The 19,827-nt window shown below is 42.6% G+C and overlaps 1 protein-coding gene across 3 annotated transcripts in view; it reads left to right on the top strand.

Annotated features, from left to right (window-relative positions):
• Window positions 1-19,827, top strand: part of robo3 (roundabout, axon guidance receptor, homolog 3 (Drosophila)) — a 55,781-nt gene that overhangs the window by 18,109 nt on the left and 17,845 nt on the right. For all 3 annotated transcript variants that reach the window (XM_057054393.1, XM_057054391.1, XM_057054392.1), the window contains exons 3-7: window positions 10,938-11,095; window positions 11,641-11,761; window positions 12,866-13,004; window positions 13,376-13,503; window positions 19,642-19,766. In XM_057054393.1, coding sequence (XP_056910373.1) covers window positions 10,938-11,095; window positions 11,641-11,761; window positions 12,866-13,004; window positions 13,376-13,503; window positions 19,642-19,766 — 671 coding nt within the window. The remainder of the gene's footprint in view (window positions 1-10,937; window positions 11,096-11,640; window positions 11,762-12,865; window positions 13,005-13,375; window positions 13,504-19,641; window positions 19,767-19,827) is intronic.

The raw sequence follows: 19,827 nt of genomic DNA, 5'->3' as shown, positions 1-19,827 counted from the left end.
AACGCGTAGACCAGGATTAATTTCAACATTTACCATATTGAAAGGCATTAAAGCCGAATGCATCTCGAGTATTAGTTAAGAATGTGATTAATTGATAGTCATTAGTTTTGCATTATCAGATGCAAATGACCCAAAGCCACTTTGGCTCATTGAGGCCAACATTAGCCCTGCAGGGATGCTAACGGGAGGAACGGGTCTGTTGCCTGAGGGTGGAGATTAAAAGAAATAAATATGAGCCAGGAAGCTTGGCTTTAATCCCACACAAATTAATAATGACAATAACAACAACAATATCATTCATTTGCATTTAAAAAACGTTTTATAGTAAAGCCACAAAATGAACACGACAGGAAAATCACAATCACTCCAAATTACCGAGAGGATATGAAAGAACAGCGGGGGATGGTTAAAATGGTCATTTTCATTTGGTTTATTTTGGTTTCCTTTGTTGTTAAAGAGGAAATAAGTGATTCTGTTCTTTGAAGCACAGGTGCATTCAGATTTATTCTTGTGTAAAATGAGCTTTAGTAGTTTTGGCAGTTCTAAATGGACATGTTGTACCAGTAAATGGGAGTTTTAGTGGTTCAGAACAACATTTTTCATTGTTTATTCCAGTGATGACATCACTCATTTCTGGTGATACGTTCTCTTTTTGACTGTCCTTTTTGATTTCCATTTGATAGCCATGCTGTAGGTTTTAATTGGCATTACTTTGTAAATATTCTGGGTGTTTTTTTTTTTGTTTTTTTTAACTTGCTTATGCTACTTCCTCTGTATTTTGGTCTGATTTTCTGTATTTTTGCTCCCATCAAGCCACTGTTAAAAACAATGAGATGCTTCAATAAGCCTTCTCTGTCCTTAGATTAACATTTCCTATATCTCTATTGAGAGAAAAATCATCCTTCAGTGATTTCTGTGGCCACAGCAGACCTAAACTCTTTGTATTTAGATATTTGATCTGTCTGGAGCTGGTAAATAGAGGAGCAACAGCTGTGGAAAAGGCTTATTGATTTCTTTTTCCTGTGTATTTATGCGAGTTTCATTTTGTCATTTTAAAATGTGTTCCCACCTCTAGTTAGAAAAGGTCAGCAAGTGAATGCTCAAGTCGTTCAACTGGAGCTGAGTGCATTTCTGGCTTAAGATGCATCTGCTTTTAGAGTCTGTTGACAGGGTGGAAAATTGGAACTGTTGCTATTGCCAGTCGCACCACGTCCGCCATGTTCACACCCACCTCCGGTCGACAGGACCGACCAGGCAGGCAAACAGGGCGGAAAGTGGATCATCACATACCTTCTGCTCTGATCCTGTGGAAACTTCTCCCTCTACAGGGTTACAATTGAAATGTATAATAATGTTAAAGGTATTTCACTTATTTCCTCAAAGAAACCAGATGAACACAACAACCCACCAACATTAGTGACAAATCAATAAAATAAATCTAGAAATAGAAAATTGGGTCACTTCTTCCAAAACTGAAGTGGTCTGATGGCAAGAATTTGAAAGCAACTCACTCACAACCGGCGTTAAGATGTGATTGTTTGCCCAAACTTATAGGCCTCACAGAATGGCGGCGGCGACGTCTCCAAACAGCTGACGGGGTCTCCGTATTTAACATCCCATCCATCCCTGACAGAGGCAAAAATGAGACTCACCAAATTCATTTGACTGGTATCAGCGCAGCATATTTGGTACCAGTACTGCCGCTGAGGATTACAGGCTAAAATCACTCGTGCTGCAAAAGCTCTGTGCCAGCAAACTCCATGAAGTAGTAGGTGAGCGGCTCAGACCCCATTTTGGTTATTAAAGGTCCACATTTCATGTTTGGCCTCAACTTTAGCCACTGCTAATGCGGTTGAGGTGCGGCTGTGTGCGATTGTGTCTGCGCACTCCCACAGGTAAGAGCGCGTAAGTACCGTAAGTAGCTACGCCCATGAATTTTTGAAGGCTTTAAACACTGCTTTCACATTCCGAGTGATATGAGACGGGATTTAACAAATACAGTTAGCGTTGCTCTGAAAAATGGAACGCTTCCAGGTTGTAATGGAGACGTGCGAACTTTCATTGTTGCCTTCTGTTGCAACATGCTTTTAATTTGACAACGCTGCCATTGTTCGGCCTGGGAGCAGAAAGGCACGGTGCTGCAGTGGCGTGACTCCTGTTAACGTTGACATCGCCTTATTGTTGTCAAGGCATTCCTGACAGTGTTTATTTCCTTTATCTCTGTGCGACAGTCAATAATTAATGGCTCGTATGCGAGGGGCTCATTCTTGGAGGGGGCTCTATTGTATGTAGTAGTGGAATTCCCTTCAGGTTGAGTTAAAGAGGGGTTCTGATTTTCCGGATGGTTGAACTACAGTAGCTTTGACTGGGCCAGAGGGTCAGCTGTGGGCAGTGTGTGGTAGTCGGGTGGTGGGGTCACAATAGCTTCTCAACAATCCTCAGTGACCCTCTTACCCCACTAATATAGGCCACACGACGATGGCCATTACTAGATTAAAGTAATCCTCTTTTCAGGCCCAGACAATTGCTTTATTAGCTGACCACACAGGAGCTCGACCACCTATGCAAGGCTATTGTTGTGGGGGCCCTCCATGTTGTGGGGTGGGGCCAGCACAGGAGATTTAATGGTGTTTTGCAAGGTCATGCATACATTACATATTTGTCTTTCTTCCATGAATGCTTTTATAATCCCATTGTTGCCATATCATGGAATATATTGCTTGGATTACAATCCAAGTGCAGCTGGCCTCCCTCTCTTCTCGGTCCATTTTCCTCCCTTTGAATCCCTCTCATCCCTCATGATTTGGCCAAATGGCTCAGACTAAAATATCTTTTCATGTCGTCCCTTTTTCTGTATTTCAAAGGCGCTCTTTCACATTTCCAAAAACCATCTCCTCTCAAACCACCTCCAAAATATCACCGCTGTCTCTGACGGCGTCCCTCAAACGTGTCAGTCGAGGCTTCGCCTGATCATTTTTTAAATGTGATCGGGGGGTTGCTAAGAAATACTGGAGTCGCTGGCACGTGTCGTGTTTTGACAGGTTCATGTTTGGGATTTTTATTGGATTCAGCTTTTATTTTATTTTTATTTAACCTTTTATGACATTTAGAAAGGATCATAGCCAGGTCTCATCCCTGACATTTAAGATATACGTTTGTTCTTTGGTGCTTAAAAGACGGCCATTGTATAGATACACCCTGTATACCAAACATAGAACAGACACGGTCATGGTTTTGCTTTTGAGTGAGTACTAACCTTAAACAAGACTTCGGAGGTCACCCCGAGAACCATTTTTAATTAGTTGGTGAAATCATCTCCTAAAGAAAATTCTGTTTCATTCAGCTGTGATAATGATTGTAAACCAACCTTGACTGTGCTCCATCGTTCCGTCTCAGAAGTCAGAGCATCACAGGATGGGCCGGATAAATCTTAAAGACTGCGTTTGGATGATGTGATAATATTTATCTATTGAATTAATGTTTTTCTCCTTGCTTCTCAGTGCAGAAGGTCAAATTTGAAGGTCAATTAAAGTAGCGCATCTTTGAAATAAGACACAAATCTCTTGCTCAAGGACGTTTTAGCAGACAGGAGAGTTTAAAAAGGGCTAAAGAAGTCTATGTCTAAAAGCTGTTTATTTCTAATCAGGGTTTTGGCACAGCTACAGCATTTCTAGTTCTCCGATATAAAAATGATTTTAACTGATACTCTATGGCAATCTAAATTTTTTTTTTAGTGTGTGAGTTTTGGGGGAAATTTTAAAAAAGTGATGACTGATGGTCGTCAATTTGGGAACAATTTCATCTGAAGAACAGCGTAATGTCACACACCCTCTGCGTGTGTCTGTGTGTGTGTGTTGATTTCAAGCTCTTTGTTTACAAGCCGGGCGTGTTCAAGAACATGCATGTGACTCGCTTCCTCCTCCCTCCTCCTCCCCCGTAAAAGGCTGCAGCCCGTGGACGCACATTTGAAACGAAATGGCGGAAAGTGGAACAAAACATTCACCTGAAGACAACCAGGATCCGTCATGACAGCAACACTGGGGAAGAAGTTACTAAAGTGTCTGCTGACACCATTTGATGCGGTGACACACTAACAGTGACACACTAACTTCATCATGATTAATTTATAGACAAAACAGCAGAGAAAACCTGCTGGAAGGTGACTCGTTCGTGGACTTCTAACGTCATTAGTTACTTACTGAGCACGCGACATGTTGCACAAAATGGTGATGTTGCAGAGCTTTGTTTGCAGAGGAGGCGAGAGGCCCGGGGAGGGGGGTGGGGGCTCATCGCACACTTCCTTTTGGTCTACAGACAGCAAACCGACAGCAAACCTAGCCGTGGAAAAAAATTCACTTATTGCCCCTTTAAAAGTTGGTCTTAAAATAGGAATGAAAGAAGAACTGATGAATAGCTGATGAGATTTAATCGCATGTCTCATTTGCTGCCCTAGTAGTGTGGTGTGTGTGTGTGTGTGTGTGTGTGTGTGTGTGTGGGTGGGTGTGAGAGACAGTTGCTGGGGGGGGGGGCTTTTAGTTGGATTGTCACCTGCTGCTGTGGCCAACATTCGTCCTGCGGGACACTGGAGGGATTTACCTACATGTGGAGCGAAAACACTGTGTTGAAATGTACGCACATGTACTGCAGCTGTGTTCTTGTGTGAGATCATTGGGGGTACTCAGGGTGTTTTATTTTAAGGATAATATGGGACTTTGTGTGCGTTGTCACTTTGTTGTCATCTTATTGTGATGTGACTCTCGGCTTGTTTGCAAATGCGGTAGTTTTAGGCTAATATGGCTGAAAGTCCTCCGGCATCTTCTTGTTTGTCTGATGGAAAACAAGAGGCAGAGCAGTGAAGTGGCATTGATGGAGGCTCCACGAAGCTCTGAGCACACACGCGCTTCTCTTTAATTGCTTATGTTTCATCTTTAGTTATCTTCCAAAGCATTCTGAGCGATGCATCATTGCAGCTGTAAGACAACAGACTTTGTGTTTATAACATGAGTTCAGTGCATTTTAATGTCATTTCCCCACACCTTTAAATGTCAAAACACATACAGTTTTACTATCTGCTATTGGATGGATTTACTGATGACGCAATAGGAAATTCTAGATGAGATAATCTGTAATGTAGACTAGCAGAGCTGTTGTTTTATTTACTTTATGCCATTGGAATTTTTGTATATATCAAGCCGTGGGTGCAATAGTTGTTGAGTTCATAGATTTAATTGTTTGCATTTGCTATCCTCATCCTGAACTTTTTGACTTTGGTCTGTAGCAATTATCACCATGCTAAATTTAATCTGTTAGCATTTAATCAGCAACCACCCCCCACCCCGCCCTAATGGTGCAGATATGCGCCTCTGTTTTGAGCTGATGTGGATATCACCTATAGACCCTCTGTGGTCCGTGGTGGGATCAGAAAATGGTTCCCACTACTCCTGGTGGAAATGTAGCAGATTCTCTGTCACATTCTGGGGGATTTGTGCTAATGCGATGGTCACCAGTCATCCTGAACCCCTGTTCTTTAACATGTTATGGGCCATGTGCTTCATTAGGGCACAGAAACATGCAGGCATGCACCCGCCCACGCACAATTCCCCCTCCCTTCAATTGTGGCTGATAATGAGACCCTCCTGTTGTCTCTGACTGCAGCATGTGGGGCCCCCACTTATATTGGCTGCGCTGCTGCCAAGTATTAGACCTTTACACCCATATGGCTGCAGCTCATCCATGCACACCCCACCCCCTTCCAACATGCCACACTCTGACAGGACCATTGACTACATGTAGAACAGGATGCTGAAAAGATGAGGCCTTTATGAGCACTTAAAAAGCTGTGAAACATTGCACCTCAGCATGCATGTGTTCTAAAGCACTGGGGAGTGGGGGCTTTGCTCCGACTGTAACATTTAACTTGATTTAAGGCAGAATTTCACATGTAGCAACATTGATATCATGTTGTTTGAATTATTTAGGCATGGTAAACAGTGTCAGAGGGTGAAATTAATATTTAATAGCATGTAATCTTGGGTTTTCCTGCTGATTATGTTGCAGGAAGACTTTTATCTACGCTAATGACGGACTTGTAATCTTCCTGTAATGCATCGCCATGACTCGTGGATTTGATTTCAGTGTTATCCAAGCCCGTTGGCTTATAATTGGTTTTCCCGAGGCTGACTGTGAATAATGCCAACACTTTCACGCAAGACTAATTCGTGCCGCAGAGAATCGCAGACACTCTCTGCTTTGATTCGACTGTTTTTCGTCTTATTTTGAATCCAGTTTTGAAGCATTCACTCAAATTGACCGTCGGATCTACACTGAGCTTCGCAGAGATAATTTCTCATGCTGTCTTTGACCATCTCTCCCAGTTTGGTAGGAGGGGTCTGGGTTATGGGGGAGTGAGGTCACAGCTGTTGTTGCTAAATGGGCTCAGCTGACAAAGCTAAGCAGCCTCAGCAGCGGCATAAATGGCCATGTCAGACATCATACTAAGGGACAAAAGTAAGCAGATGGGGGTACATTTAAGGAGAACAATTCACCAGACGTTGATGAAAAGTACATGTGTGATTTTGTGCTGAATGCCAGACTGTACAAAGACCAGGTTGAGAAGCTGTCCGCTCTAGATCGGATAATAGGTTTTTATTCATCAACAAGGCTAAATTGGATGGAACCTTCAGCCCATACAGGAAGCTTCTTTCCAGCCTGGAGCTCTTTGTCCTTTTGGAGATCAAGTAAACAAATTTATAATCTTTAATGATAGATTTTGTCTACCTTTTATCCATTTTTGCTCCATTAGGCTTCATGTTAAGCCCCTTGTCTGATCTGATCATATCTACATGTAGGTAGTAAAAATTTTAGTCGGAAATGTTACGTTGAGTTTTATATTTTTTTTTATTTGTGTCTGTATTTTAGCTTGAATCGTCTGATTATTGGATGAATACGGTTTTTGTTTGCTGCCAGAGTTGCTCGATCCGTGTGCGTCTGTGTTTACATTGGGTGGGTGGGGGAAGCAGCTCGGACATCTGTCTCCAACTGTGAAACACCTCCCCACCAGCCCCCTTATCACCAGCCAAACCCACAGCAATATCCTGTATGGGCCGTTTCATCATGGGGTAGCATTTGATAGCGATCAGGGGGGGTCCACTCTGGGTAATGACTGTGACTTATAAAAGATGGCTCCCGTTTTTGGTGAAAAGGACGTGGAGGAACACTGTGGTGACAAGGCTGCATGTATAGATGAAGAGAGAGAAGCTTCTAACTTACAATACAGTAATAATATTGTACTTTTTTAATATCAAATAACATGATCACATGAGAAAAGTCATGATTCTTCACCTGAGGTAAATTATTGCAAAAACAAACTCCACAAAGAGCAGATGATCATCCTTCACTGCTTGTTTTAATCAATATACACTTCTCGCTCTCATCCGTGGTCAACACACACTGCTTTACTGCCCACACACATTTCCGTGTGATTTATATGTCTGCACAAAGTGACTTTCATGTTCTCACCCCCAGGGATTAATTAATTAAAACGCTACAGGGCCTTAACGAAAAGGATGCTCAGTGGTTCTCAACCTGTTGATGATGATATAAAGAGATTCAATCTTCAAATCAAATATCCACGTGTGAACGATTGAGACGCCCCAACAGAAATCTAAATCTGTAATCATATTATATGGTGATACTGATGCCTGACATATATACAAGGATATATCTGATTTTCCAGAGTCTGACATTAAACATTTATATTTCACATCTCTATATTTCACTGCATATCTGCCCTGATTAAATCCTGCCAAGGATTACTGTGGCTTTGTTGAAGGGGTTTAAAGAAAAGGTCAAAGTGCTCCCACTTAATATGGGCCCCAAGGGGTCTCATGGGTAATTGCCACTATGCTTAATAAACTTCTAGATCGCATCTTACTGCTCACATCTGCAGTGTGAAGAGCAAGTGTGAAAGATCAGCGTCCCCTGGAGTCATGATGTTAAAAATGCTGTGTGATAGGTCATTTTAGCAGTCTGTTTAGCAGAGCATCTTCCTGTTTCCCTTCTGACTTTATACAATAGGACAGTTTCCTCAGCAATTTAATCCGGGTGGTCTCAAGGCCTGCCAATATTGATTGGTTAGCAAGCCAGGGGTGTGGTTTGGCATATCATTCCAGGATTGCTGGGACCAATGGGATTTGTGCCCCAACTGCACTATAGCTAAGTAATTGGCCATCAGGATATGACTCAGTCTAAAGCCATAAGTGGGAACTTGATCCCTCTAAGACAAACAGATTAAAGTTGATCAGGCTGTTTTTTTCAGACTGAGTTTTATCAGGGCAAAAGCAAGCTCAGGCTCCATCATCTTAGGAAGCAATGAAAAATATCCTGGGTCCTCCTCAAACACGGACGCGCCCACCTCTCGTGACCTTCGTTACGAACAAAAACAGGCTGATATATCGGCTCACTTTCTCTGAGTCTGGCACTTTAAGGTGACAGCAGGAGAAACGAGCCTTCGTGCAGAAACGTCTGACAGTGAGATTGAATGAATTCTCATCACACAGGCCCGATAAGCAAATGTCGGAGTCCTCGGTGCGGATTCATTCAGGTTAACGATGATGGCGAGGGTGGCCGTGATAACACGGGGCTCCGTCCTCCTGTGTCATTAGTCAGATTGATCGGTGATCCTGCCTGCTGCGCTGTGGCATCACAACATCATCGTTGCTGTTCCTCACACATCTGAACACAACAGTTTCAATATTTTCACATCGATTTTGTTCGTAACTCATCTGAATCAATCTTAATTGCAGTTACCCTCGAATCTATTTCGGTGGTGCACTTTTATTTTCTTTGCTTTGGTTTGAGTTGATTGACGACACCAACATATATCTGAATTTTGTGTTGTTTTTACGCCCATTGTGTGTTGTGCACACTCAATTTCTTTAATTTACTCGGAGGCATCCAAGTTAATTCTTTCATAGAACTCTGTCATAATAAAAACAACCTGTTTTGTTTGCTTATCTATTTCTGAAGGTCTCACATGTCACTTCTATTGATCCTTTATGCAAAAATTGCAAAAAAAAAACAAACCCCAACGTGTTATTGAAGACATATTTTAGAACGGACACATGATAATTGAAATTTCAACATTGAAAAGGACCTTTATAGTCAAGTCTCTTTCTGATACCTTATTGCACCAAAATTTATAGTCAGGCTGCAGAAGTGTGGACATCCTTGCACATAAGCGTCCTGTCTGTGACAAAAGGACTCAAAGGACCTTTTTGATAAAGTCTGTTATGTGATGGGATTCGCAGTAGATTCATTATTATTTACTGTTGCGTTATGTTGTATTGGAGATGTGTTCACATTCAAACCTCTGTTGATGAATGCAAAAACATCTCAGTCCACATCCAACAGGCCAGATACTTTCTGGTTTCTTTTGCTTAATTACATCCATTCATACTTGCATATTTGTTGGTTGGGGTTTTTTCTATGTTTTCCAGTTAACATTTTTCCTTTGATGATCATCTATACTATTTATATCTCGTGGCTTTGTGTTTGTGTGCTGCTTGAAAGGACCGAAAGCCTTGCTTTTATTTCCACGTCTGGTCTTACATATGGAAATTTTGCTCCCGGTAACACGTCATTTGAAGTTGAGAGGTGATAAACATTCTGATTTTGAAGATGAGCAACATTTGGGTGTTAGTGGACTCCAGTCTACAAGAGTGGATGGAAAACTGGGCAGTTTTCCCACCAAGTGTAAATGAAAGAATGAAGAGTGAAAGGGCAATGAGGGGGTCTGATCTGTCAGAATGAATAACAGAATAAAACGTTTTCTTTCATTTTGATGAGAATTATAATGCGATAAATGAAAACTCATAAATGCTGAATTGCTTCAACAAAATTTGCTGCTATTGCCTTTAAAATTGTTTTTAATATACATGTCAAATACAGGTTTTAATATGTAGACCATTTGCTTTTCAAGAGTGCTTATGGCAGTATTTAAGCTTGTCAGGAATGGCATCTTACCAGAGTAATTGATTGTTTTATTCCCATTGTATTTTTTTTGCATGAGGTCAGACTCGTAGCCTGCAGGTTTGCATGGCTAAAGCCTGTTCTAGTACATGTCTAGTGTCAGGACATCATCATTCACTTCAAAAGCTTCCCCCAAACCTGGAATATGAGACGTCATATAGCTCTGCAGTCAGAAATGGAAAAGAAAAAGCACTGTGCCTTCAGGTTAAATGCTAATGGAGGCTGAATACAGATAGAGGAATTTTGGAAGGAGAGGCTACGGACTTCCCTGAGGCTAAATCCTGAATGTTTCATGAAATGGAACATCCCTGGCCTGTTAATGCACACTAGCTCTCACTCTTGTGAAAACAATACTCAAATGACACATCTAAAACTACCCATACTTTGATAAAAAAAACTGATTACGCTGCATTTTCATGGAGTTTGGAAATTTGAAAGCTCAATGCATTTAAAACAGACTGGAGTGTAAATCTGTACCATCCAGATGTTTGATTGAGAGGTGTCTTTTTGTCTTGACCACATTTCCAATGTATTTATGCGTGTTTGCCATAGGGATCACCATACTGAGCGTGCATGGTTCAAAGTGAATAATTTATCACATGCATGGGTTCCCTACAAGAGCCCTCCATATTGATGACTATTGACACAGCAAACATGACACCGAGTCAATGAAAACCTTGGCGACATCATGTGAAATACAGCCACAGAGAATCAATAACAATGTCCAGTCCTGCTTATATTAAAGTCACGTCGAGGGAAATTGTACTTCTTTCTGCTTAGTGTGGTAGATTACCTTTGAAATCTAAAGGTCAGTACAAATGTCAAGAGGCCTCTGCGTGTGTGATTACAAGGGGCATCAAAAACAATGAAAACCGTATTACTACTATGGACATTTCTCTCTTTTGCAGTTTTGAGAGACGACTTTCGTCAAACACCCAGTGATGTGGTGGTGGCAGCAGGTGAGCCGGCGGTCATGGAGTGTATCCCCCCCAGAGGTCATCCTGAGCCCACCATCTCCTGGAAGAGGAACAATGTCCGGGTCAATGACCGAGATGAGAGGATCACTGTAAGTTGGAAACATTTCTGCAAATGACAGATTCCAGTTGTTTCTTTTCTCTTTTCTTTGTCCGATATATTTTAAATAAGCCCGAACTTCAGCTTCTGTTTGCACTCATTTAAATGCCAAACATTTATTTTGAGGCTCAGTATGTTAAACAGACAATATCGACTCGTGGGGGAGATTTTAAGCCATTGAGTCATCTTTGTTTTTGGTTTTCCACACAAAAATCAATGATGGGGAGTTTCAATCAGTGAGGAAGCCCCTGATTAACAATCAATTCCAACTCCAGTCATGGCTTATAATTGAAAAGCCCTGTTTTCCTGACATGCATTGATCCTCTGCTCATCAGAGCTGCTGACTCTTGAGAAAAAACTCAAACCTTTAGGACCAGAATATATGCAGCTTCAATCAGTGGTTTTCCATGTTCTGAAGTAAGCAGTAAGCCATATCTCTACGGTTGTTGGCCCGGGGTTCCATGTGTAAGACGTGTCTTACCTGTCATGTTATATCCATAAAACGTCTCTTCCTCCTCCTCTGGCTGTCATTTTCAGATCCGAGGAGGGAAGTTGATGATTTCTAATACCAAGAAAAGCGATGCCGGCATGTATGTGTGCGTTGGGACCAACATGGTTGGAGAGAAAGACAGTGATCCAGCTGAACTGGTTGTGTTTGGTGAGTAACGTTGTCCGTCCTGCAACAACAACCTTTAACCATAAAATGTGACGTTTCTTCAGGTTTGTTTTTGCATAGATGTTTTCCTTCAGGGTCCTCTGCCCTCTTAACCTCTCTGCTTCTGCCTCCAAGTCTCGGCTCTGCTCGCAGTAGAGCGGAGCAGCTTGCTTTGAGTCTTTGATCACAGGAAGCAGATTAAAGATTGATCATTTCTCTTGATTCCCAACAAGCCACCCCCACCCACCCCCCACCCCCAGCACCAGCCAAATGCTGCTCCTCCACAATGTGGTGCAACAGTTAACCCTAACCCCCCTAATGCATCATTGCATGACACCGTGTCACTTCCCCTCACTTTTCATATTTACAGCCATCTGTGAAATTTGCAAGATAATACCCAGTGCACATGTGCACTCATTTCTTGGCCGTCACCACTTTAAAAATAGATCACGATTAGAGCTCATGACGCCTGTTTCTCTCTTTAGATGTTGCTCTTCCTCAGTCTTATTGTTCAGCTGCATCAGCCTGGAAACAATCAGGGATGATGATTAAAACCATTCCCATTAGCAGAATGCTAACAGATTTAGGGACAGTCCATTTATTGATATAAATTTTAGTGTGATAAAGCAATTTAGTATTTCTGTTTTAGTATTGTGGAAAAAAAGACTATACGTTAATTTCCAAAAAAATTCAGTCAATGATTATCTAATCTTTAAGTAGTAAAGCAGATGCTTTGAATTGGGTATTTTCCTTCTCTCTGACACTTTCCTCCACATTCCTGACATTTTAATCTGAGTTCAGTTTCTATGCTACACATCTCTGGAGGTGCTTCTTTTAATTTGTTGCCTTGGTAACAGTATGACACATTTTCAAAAGTTCTCTGATGCTTTATCCATCAACGTTTTAGCCTTTACATCAACTCTCCCAACTCTTTTCCTGCCGTTATGCCTTTTTTTTCAGACCAGTCGTCTTCCTGGTGCACACCAGCCTCTGTGTCTATTTGAAAAATGTCAAATGCTTTGCAGTAGACCTGCGGTAGAACCTAAAATAAATAGAAAATAAAATAATACTTTTTAAAGAAATCTTCCTTCACGCTGTCTCCATCAGAGAGACCAGTGTTCACCAAACAGCCGGTGAACCAGGTGGTGTTGGCGGATGATACCGTGGACTTCTACTGCGAGGTGCACGGAGACCCAGCTCCAACCGTCCGCTGGCGCAGAGAGGAGGGCGAACTTCCGCGGGGCAGGTACAACAAACCGACAACCACTCACACTTTGCTAACTCTGCTCAGCGCCTCGCCAAGATGAACATCATGTAATGCATATCCTCAGATTAGACAGCATGTTATTTGCTGTATGCTGTTAGATAAAAACAATACTGGCCAGATTAAGGATGATTATCATCCTGCGCTCATTCCAATTTTCCTGCACCGCATCATCAGACATTGCGACCTTGCATTGTACTAACAAAACATAAAACAGCAGCACGTTATTGCGTAACGACACTCCGAATTCATCCACAGCTCTTATATTCTGCACAGTCACAGAATATTGAAATGCAAGTACCCGTTAAAGGTGCTGTAAAAGCAGGTAAAAGCGTCTGTAAATGTGTTTGCAGATTTGAGATCCGCGGTGACAACAGCCTGCGTCTGAGTCAAGTACGAGGAGAAGATGAGGGAACGTATACCTGTGTGTCAGAGAACAGTGTGGGAAAAGCAGAAGCTTCCGCCAGCCTCCAGGTGCACGGTAAGAGTGATCAACCCTCAACGCGCGCCCTTGAACCAGCAATGAATTCAACCCTGGCTAGAAAAATGTCTGATCCTGCTCAATGACATGAAGTCACTTCCCTAATCTGTTGTGCAGTGTATCATGACATTAGTCTCAGAAATATGCTATTCTTAGAAGTCCACTTTGTGCATATAAGGCAAAGAATTCTTCCAAATAGAAAGACGTTGTGGCTATCTGAAAGTCTCTCAATATTTCCACTAGCGTGAAGTGATACTATAAGAAAGTTTTTTTTAAGTTGCTTTCAAATGCGCGGCTCATCATCCCCCTAGAGAGAAAGAGAGATCCAAAGGCTTTGAAATTGCATTAGAATAAAGTCAGACTCTTGAAGTGAAGCACTCAGCTGATAAAAGAGAGAAGAGTTTTAGGCTGTGAAAGAACCTTCCAGACGGTACGACACTTCTGAGATGTCAACACGCGAAAGTGAACAAATGTTTCTGACAACCAGACCCAGGCAGTTTGCTAATGCATCAGAAAATACACATGTAAACACAATGCAACGCCGAGACACATTATTCGAATTATTTCACCTGTGTGGCTGCTTCCAGTCCGTCCTCTCATCTTTCTGTAGTTGTGATCACTCCATTTAATCAGCACTCTCCTCCCCGCCATCAGTCTTCAAAACAGCTCACAACATTCATCCATTTTCATCATCCTACTGTTCATCAGCTCATTCATCATTCTTCTCTTTTCTTTTCCATCTCTCTCCATCACAGTGGGCCCATCCAGTAAGTAGTTCATTTTGTGTCATCTCTGAATATGTGTGTGTGTGTGTGTGTGTGTGTGTGTGTGTGTGTGTGTGTGTGTGTGTGTGTGTTTCAGACTCATACATTACCTTACTGCTGAGCTGCTCACCAGCAATATTTGTGCCTATAAATGATGAAACTCATTTTAATAAAGCTGGAAAGAAAAAAAAATGCATTAATGGAAGTGAATATACAACGCAAACAGCCTAATCAGGCTTATTTGTGTGGTAGGGTGATAAGTATAGAAAATAGCTGCAAATTAAAGCCGGTTTTACTACCGGTGATTTGGAAATGCCTGACCTTCACAGCTGCACTTTGCTGAGGCTCAGTGTTTCGCTGGGCTTTCTGGGAGATAAACATATAATTGACGGATACTCGCAGTCGTTGTCAAACTGCCGTCAAACACTGTCTTCTTTCCAATGTCAGAGAAATGGAGAAGATAATATGGCGGGTAAATGATAGCTTGAAGAGGAAGGGGGTGGAAACTGATGAAATATCCATTTAAGGATGCGACCCCGAGCTTCCAGTGTTTCAGATTTACCCTTTGTAGAAGCAAAGTTGTTCACTACAGCTTCAAACATCTTACTTGTATGAAAATGCTTTAAGATTGTGCAACAAAATGAAATGGTTTGGGCCCGTCGGTGTGCTGTGGTCACTAACTGGAGTGAGTTAAAGTGAATTAAAGTGAGTGTTTTCCTGGTCTGACTGGATGCTGGCTGATGTAACAGTCCCAAAGTACTGGAGACTTAAACTGGACTCAAACCAGGTTTCTCAGTGACCTTGCCCATGAAGGAAGCCCAATACATCCAGCCTGATATATCTGCTCCCTGGGTGACCCTAATTTACTCATAGTAAAGCTAAAGTAAACAACATTTCATTTCCACCACATGTCTTTTGAATGTACTGCAACTAAAGTGGAGAGGACGTCACGTGAAGTCAAACTGTGCAGCGAATATTCGACGACCTTCAATTCCAATATAACACAGTAGCATTTCTGTCACATGTACTGTAGCAGGGAATGGCTGCAGAAGCTAAGAATTACAGCCCTTTCTCCTTAATATTCCCAATCCTTTTACCAGCCCTCCAAATGAAATTAAAGTATCAATGAATATGGTCCAGCTATAATACATCATGTCAAGGTTAATAGTCACCCAGTTAATCTTCTGAGAGCAAGCGTGTGTGTGTGTGTGTGTGTGTGAGAGTGAGTGAGTTTGTGTGTGTTTCCATAAATGTGTAGGGATGAAGACACGATTCGGGGTGGCAGTCAGCAGTATAAGGCAGCGTAGGGGTGCGCTATGGCTAATGATCTTTACTTAGGCGTTAATATAAAGTTGCCAGTCATGGGACAAATGACACTCTGAGCTATGTGATTTTTCCCCTTAGTCGTCCTTCATGTAGTGAAGGTGTGACTCAGCAGTACCATCATCAATCCAACTTTGCTGCACCTTAATACCCTGCCAGCCCACATCCCAGATTCACACACAGTTCTCACATCATTCGGGCCTAAACTGTGTTGCTAACGCTGATGGTTAAACTTGAAGTGTCATGACCTGGTCAGTGTCTGTCAGGATCCATCGTGGAAACTGAGGGTAAGTTTGTGAGCTCAGCGGGACTCCAGTGGCAAGATGCGGAGGATGATTGGAGAATGTGGCCTGATGCTGAAACGTTTGATAGCTTTGAGCTCTGAATTTTAAAATAAAGCACAATAAAGGCGTAAAAATGTGTTCATACTAGATAAAAGTAATGAACCTGAAATGCCTTCGCTGAGAATGTCTACTGCACCACAGGCCTCTTTGTCTGCCTCACCTCATTTATCATATGGAGACAGACGTTTGAGCTGTGGTAAAGATAATCCTGAACCTCCACTTACAGGCTGAACTTGGATTGGACAAGATTTTTCTCACCGCTGAGAGAACATTTGCTTTCTATCACGCAGAAGCACAGACGTTCACAGAGAGTCGGCGCTTTCCTCCTTCAGTCTGACAGTTGTTATCATAAAAGCTGTGGAAACGCAACTTGCAGTCCTCGTCTATTTTTGCCTGCCTCTCAAGGCATGTTCGCCTTGTTATGCGTTCCCTGGAAATATCCAGCCGATGAAAAAAGTCGTCAGGTTCCTTTGAATTCCCATCTCGAGCGTTCTATTCTTTATTTAGACATTGGCAAGCGATTTGCCCTGATAATGCCTCCTATCGTTACCCTCTTGTTTGCAGACACGGTTGTATATTTCAAAGAATTTAAGGATTCAGATGACACGTGCAGTTTTGTTGGGGGGAAATACAGCCCACCCGTCATATCCAAAGCCCGAATCCCAGAATATCAGAACATTGCGTTTTGAAAAAGATGTGGTGTGCAAATAGTTCCCATGACATTCAATCATTATCTGTTGATTCCTGTCATGTATAATTCAGCTGCTCTGTTTTAATCCGTCTCCGTATTTCCTTCCTCCGACGCTGATATTTATCCCTGCCCTAAATCTAAGGCTCAGTGTCGCGCTGTGCGCGCCCATTATTGCTAATTATTTATTACAGCCCGAAGCAATGTGCCGGCTTGCCGTCTCAAATCAAACATTGTTATTCTCCAGACAGGGCTGTGAAGTGCACCAAAAACAGCCTTCACATACCCTGAATATTCCGAGCTGTCAGCGCATTTGGGTCAGAGTTATGGCTTTCTTTCAGATCTGAGTGGGACCGCTCAGGTGACAGGGTTTTTTCTTTAATGACCTGGCGAACACGCGTGTGTTTATGTGCGTGGACACGCGCCTCTGACACGGATCTCATATGACAACGCTTTAATATTGAATCGCATGATCATGCGGTAGCTGGAAGGGAATTCTGGGATTCGGCGTCCTCAGCCCGTATCAAAAATACAGGAGCCGGGTTTCTTCCTGCTGTCCTCCCTCCTGCTGGCGAAGGCCAAGAAGGATCCCGGGAAATAAACAGCAAACTTTGCTTTTTCCTGGGCAAATATGTCAAACGAGACGATCCAGATTTTGTAGATGGCTGCACGTCCAGTTATTAGCAGTCAGTTTCCTCCCTGCTGGAGTCTTCTGGAAGGTTTGAAGCGTGAAGTCATGGACCAGGAACCAGATGATGTAATCATGATGTTTGTGATGTTTTGGACACATCACTGGTTTGGGGGGTTTCAGAACATGCTGGGAAAGACCAATTATGTTCACCTAAGATGTTTGTTAAGGATGAGTAATGCCCCCCCCCCCCCCAGTTGCTACTGGTAGGCAACCAGTGAACGTTGTCTCTCAGCAATAGGAGCACAGAAAATCTCCGTTTTTATGGATTACAATAGTGCAGCAGGATGTTCGTTTGGAATGTGTGGGAGGAGTGTTTCAGCTGGAATAAGCACACAGCTCTGAAAAATGCTGCGGATGGTCTCCTGCTGCGGGAAGGCATCCGTGGTGGAAGGAGCATTTTGGAAGGCAGAGCAATTCCCCAGGCGAGAGAAGAAACTGTGTGTGCAGGGCATGAAATGACTGACCTCTGCTGAGTGATTACAGAGAGCGAGCCTGAAGAGACGCTCGATCCACAGCCCCAAACGGCGAGCGCGGCTCACAGGAACCTTAGCTTTTCACTCTGCTCTGCTTCAGGTTTGGACTTTGACCTCAAACCTTTTTTTTTTTTGTCTGTCTGTCTGTCAACTCTTTCATTCAAACACTTTCAACTCAAACCCTCCGGACGGATGAATCGTCTCCCTGAGGTGACCAGCGTCCACGCACATTCCCAAGAGTGCTTACTTTGAAACTGGAGAACGGTCGTGTCACGGTCCTGCAAGACAAACCGGTCTGTGATGCGGTTCCCATGAATATTTTAGCTTTCCTCAAACAGACACGTCATATTATTGGATGATTGGTGAAAGGTGAGAGTAGGAAATGCCCTGTGCTTTTGTCACGGCTCTATTCTGCTTATATGAGCTCACATGTTTAGTGACATAAAGTGTTTTATTAATCAAATCAAATCAAATCAATCTTTATTTATAGAGCGTCTTTTACAATCAAAATTGTTTCAAGGCGCTTTCCAGAATCCCAGGGCCTAACCCCAGACAAGCAACGGTGGCAAGGAAGAACTCCCCTTTAACAGGAAGAAACCTTGAGCAGGACCAGGCTCATGTAGGGGGACCCTCCTGCTGATGGGGGGGCTGGGTAAAGAGAGAGAAGAAGGGGGAGGACAGGTATTAATAACCATTAATAACCAGGAACAAGAAGGAGATCTGGTGGACAAAAAAAAATCAATGAAGACTTGCAGAAGGCATCAGTGTCTTTACAGTCCACTCGATGCAGGGAGGGCTGTTACTAATTGAAATCAGAGATGTGTGTGTGTGTGTGTGTGTGTGTGTGTGTGTGTGTGTGTGTGTGTGTGAAAGCCCGCGAGAGATTTGACAAGTGACCATCGATGGTGAAAAACCCTGAATGTTGTTACTGGACTTTTAGGGCATCTTAAATATAACTAAGTGCGTATTTTAACACGCTTCCACGCTGTAAAAAGTGTCTTCAAGTAAAATAATATCTCTGATCCTGTATTTAAACAAATTATATGAGGAAATATAGATAATGTATGGAAATATAAACACACTGGCTATGTATAGAAAGCAAAATTGTATGGATGCATTTAGAGAAATGGAGACGTGCCTATAAATTTCTGTATATTTCTGCGATGGTAGGAGAAAAATACTGATTCTGATTCTGAAATGAGAAATATAGCCCCCCCCCCCATCCCTTCCCTTGTGCCTAAATTGTTTTATGACATTTACTGAGGGACCTTCGTGAAGAGGAACCTACTGTAGTTTGGTCTCTGGGAGTTAGTGTTAGGTCCTCAATATGGATTAAAAAAACAAGCATAAAGGGAAAAAGCCTTGTCAGAACAGACTACAGTAGATTTTTGCTATATTTACAGTTCCGGGAGACCCTGAACTGTAAATATAGCAAAAATCAAATGAGAGAGACTCTTTAAACATGGTTTATTCTCCAAACGGTGCCCTTGGTGGTGTGCAAAAACATTTAATTAGCCTCTGCTTACAGGATCCACTGAGTACTTGATGATGAGAACAGGTTCTAACAGAGTAAAAGGCTTTTTTCTCATGTCATAAAGAGCTTCTAGATTCTTTAGTTTTCCTCTCTGAGCTGCCCTTGCAGCATAATAGCTAACCTTAGATCCTTTTGCCGGGAGCAACGCCGGCGCTCCCCCTGCTCCAGGCTCTTCTCCAGAAGCTCCCCGCTTCTCTCTTGGGACTTTGCTGTCAATTCATTGGTCTCATTACTTCAAAACGTCATGTCTGTGAATGAAAGGACTGTGAGTTTCTCAAAAGGAAGGATTTCAACTATTTTGTAATTTCTTCTGCACTGCAGTGCCTCCTCAGATGGTCGTTCGGCCACGTGACCAGATCACAGCTCCAGGTCGCACCGTGACCTTCCTCTGCGGCACTAAAGGCAACCCACCACCTGCTGTCTTCTGGCAGAAAGAAGGAAGCCAGGTACCATTTTTTTGTCCGATATTTTTCAGTCATCCATTAACATTTTATTTACAGTGGACGA

Source organism: Takifugu flavidus, chromosome 14 (genome assembly GCF_003711565.1).
Source record: "Takifugu flavidus isolate HTHZ2018 chromosome 14, ASM371156v2, whole genome shotgun sequence".
Lineage (NCBI taxonomy): Eukaryota > Metazoa > Chordata > Actinopteri > Tetraodontiformes > Tetraodontidae > Takifugu > Takifugu flavidus.
This window is presented reverse-complemented; position numbering and strand designations above follow the sequence as displayed.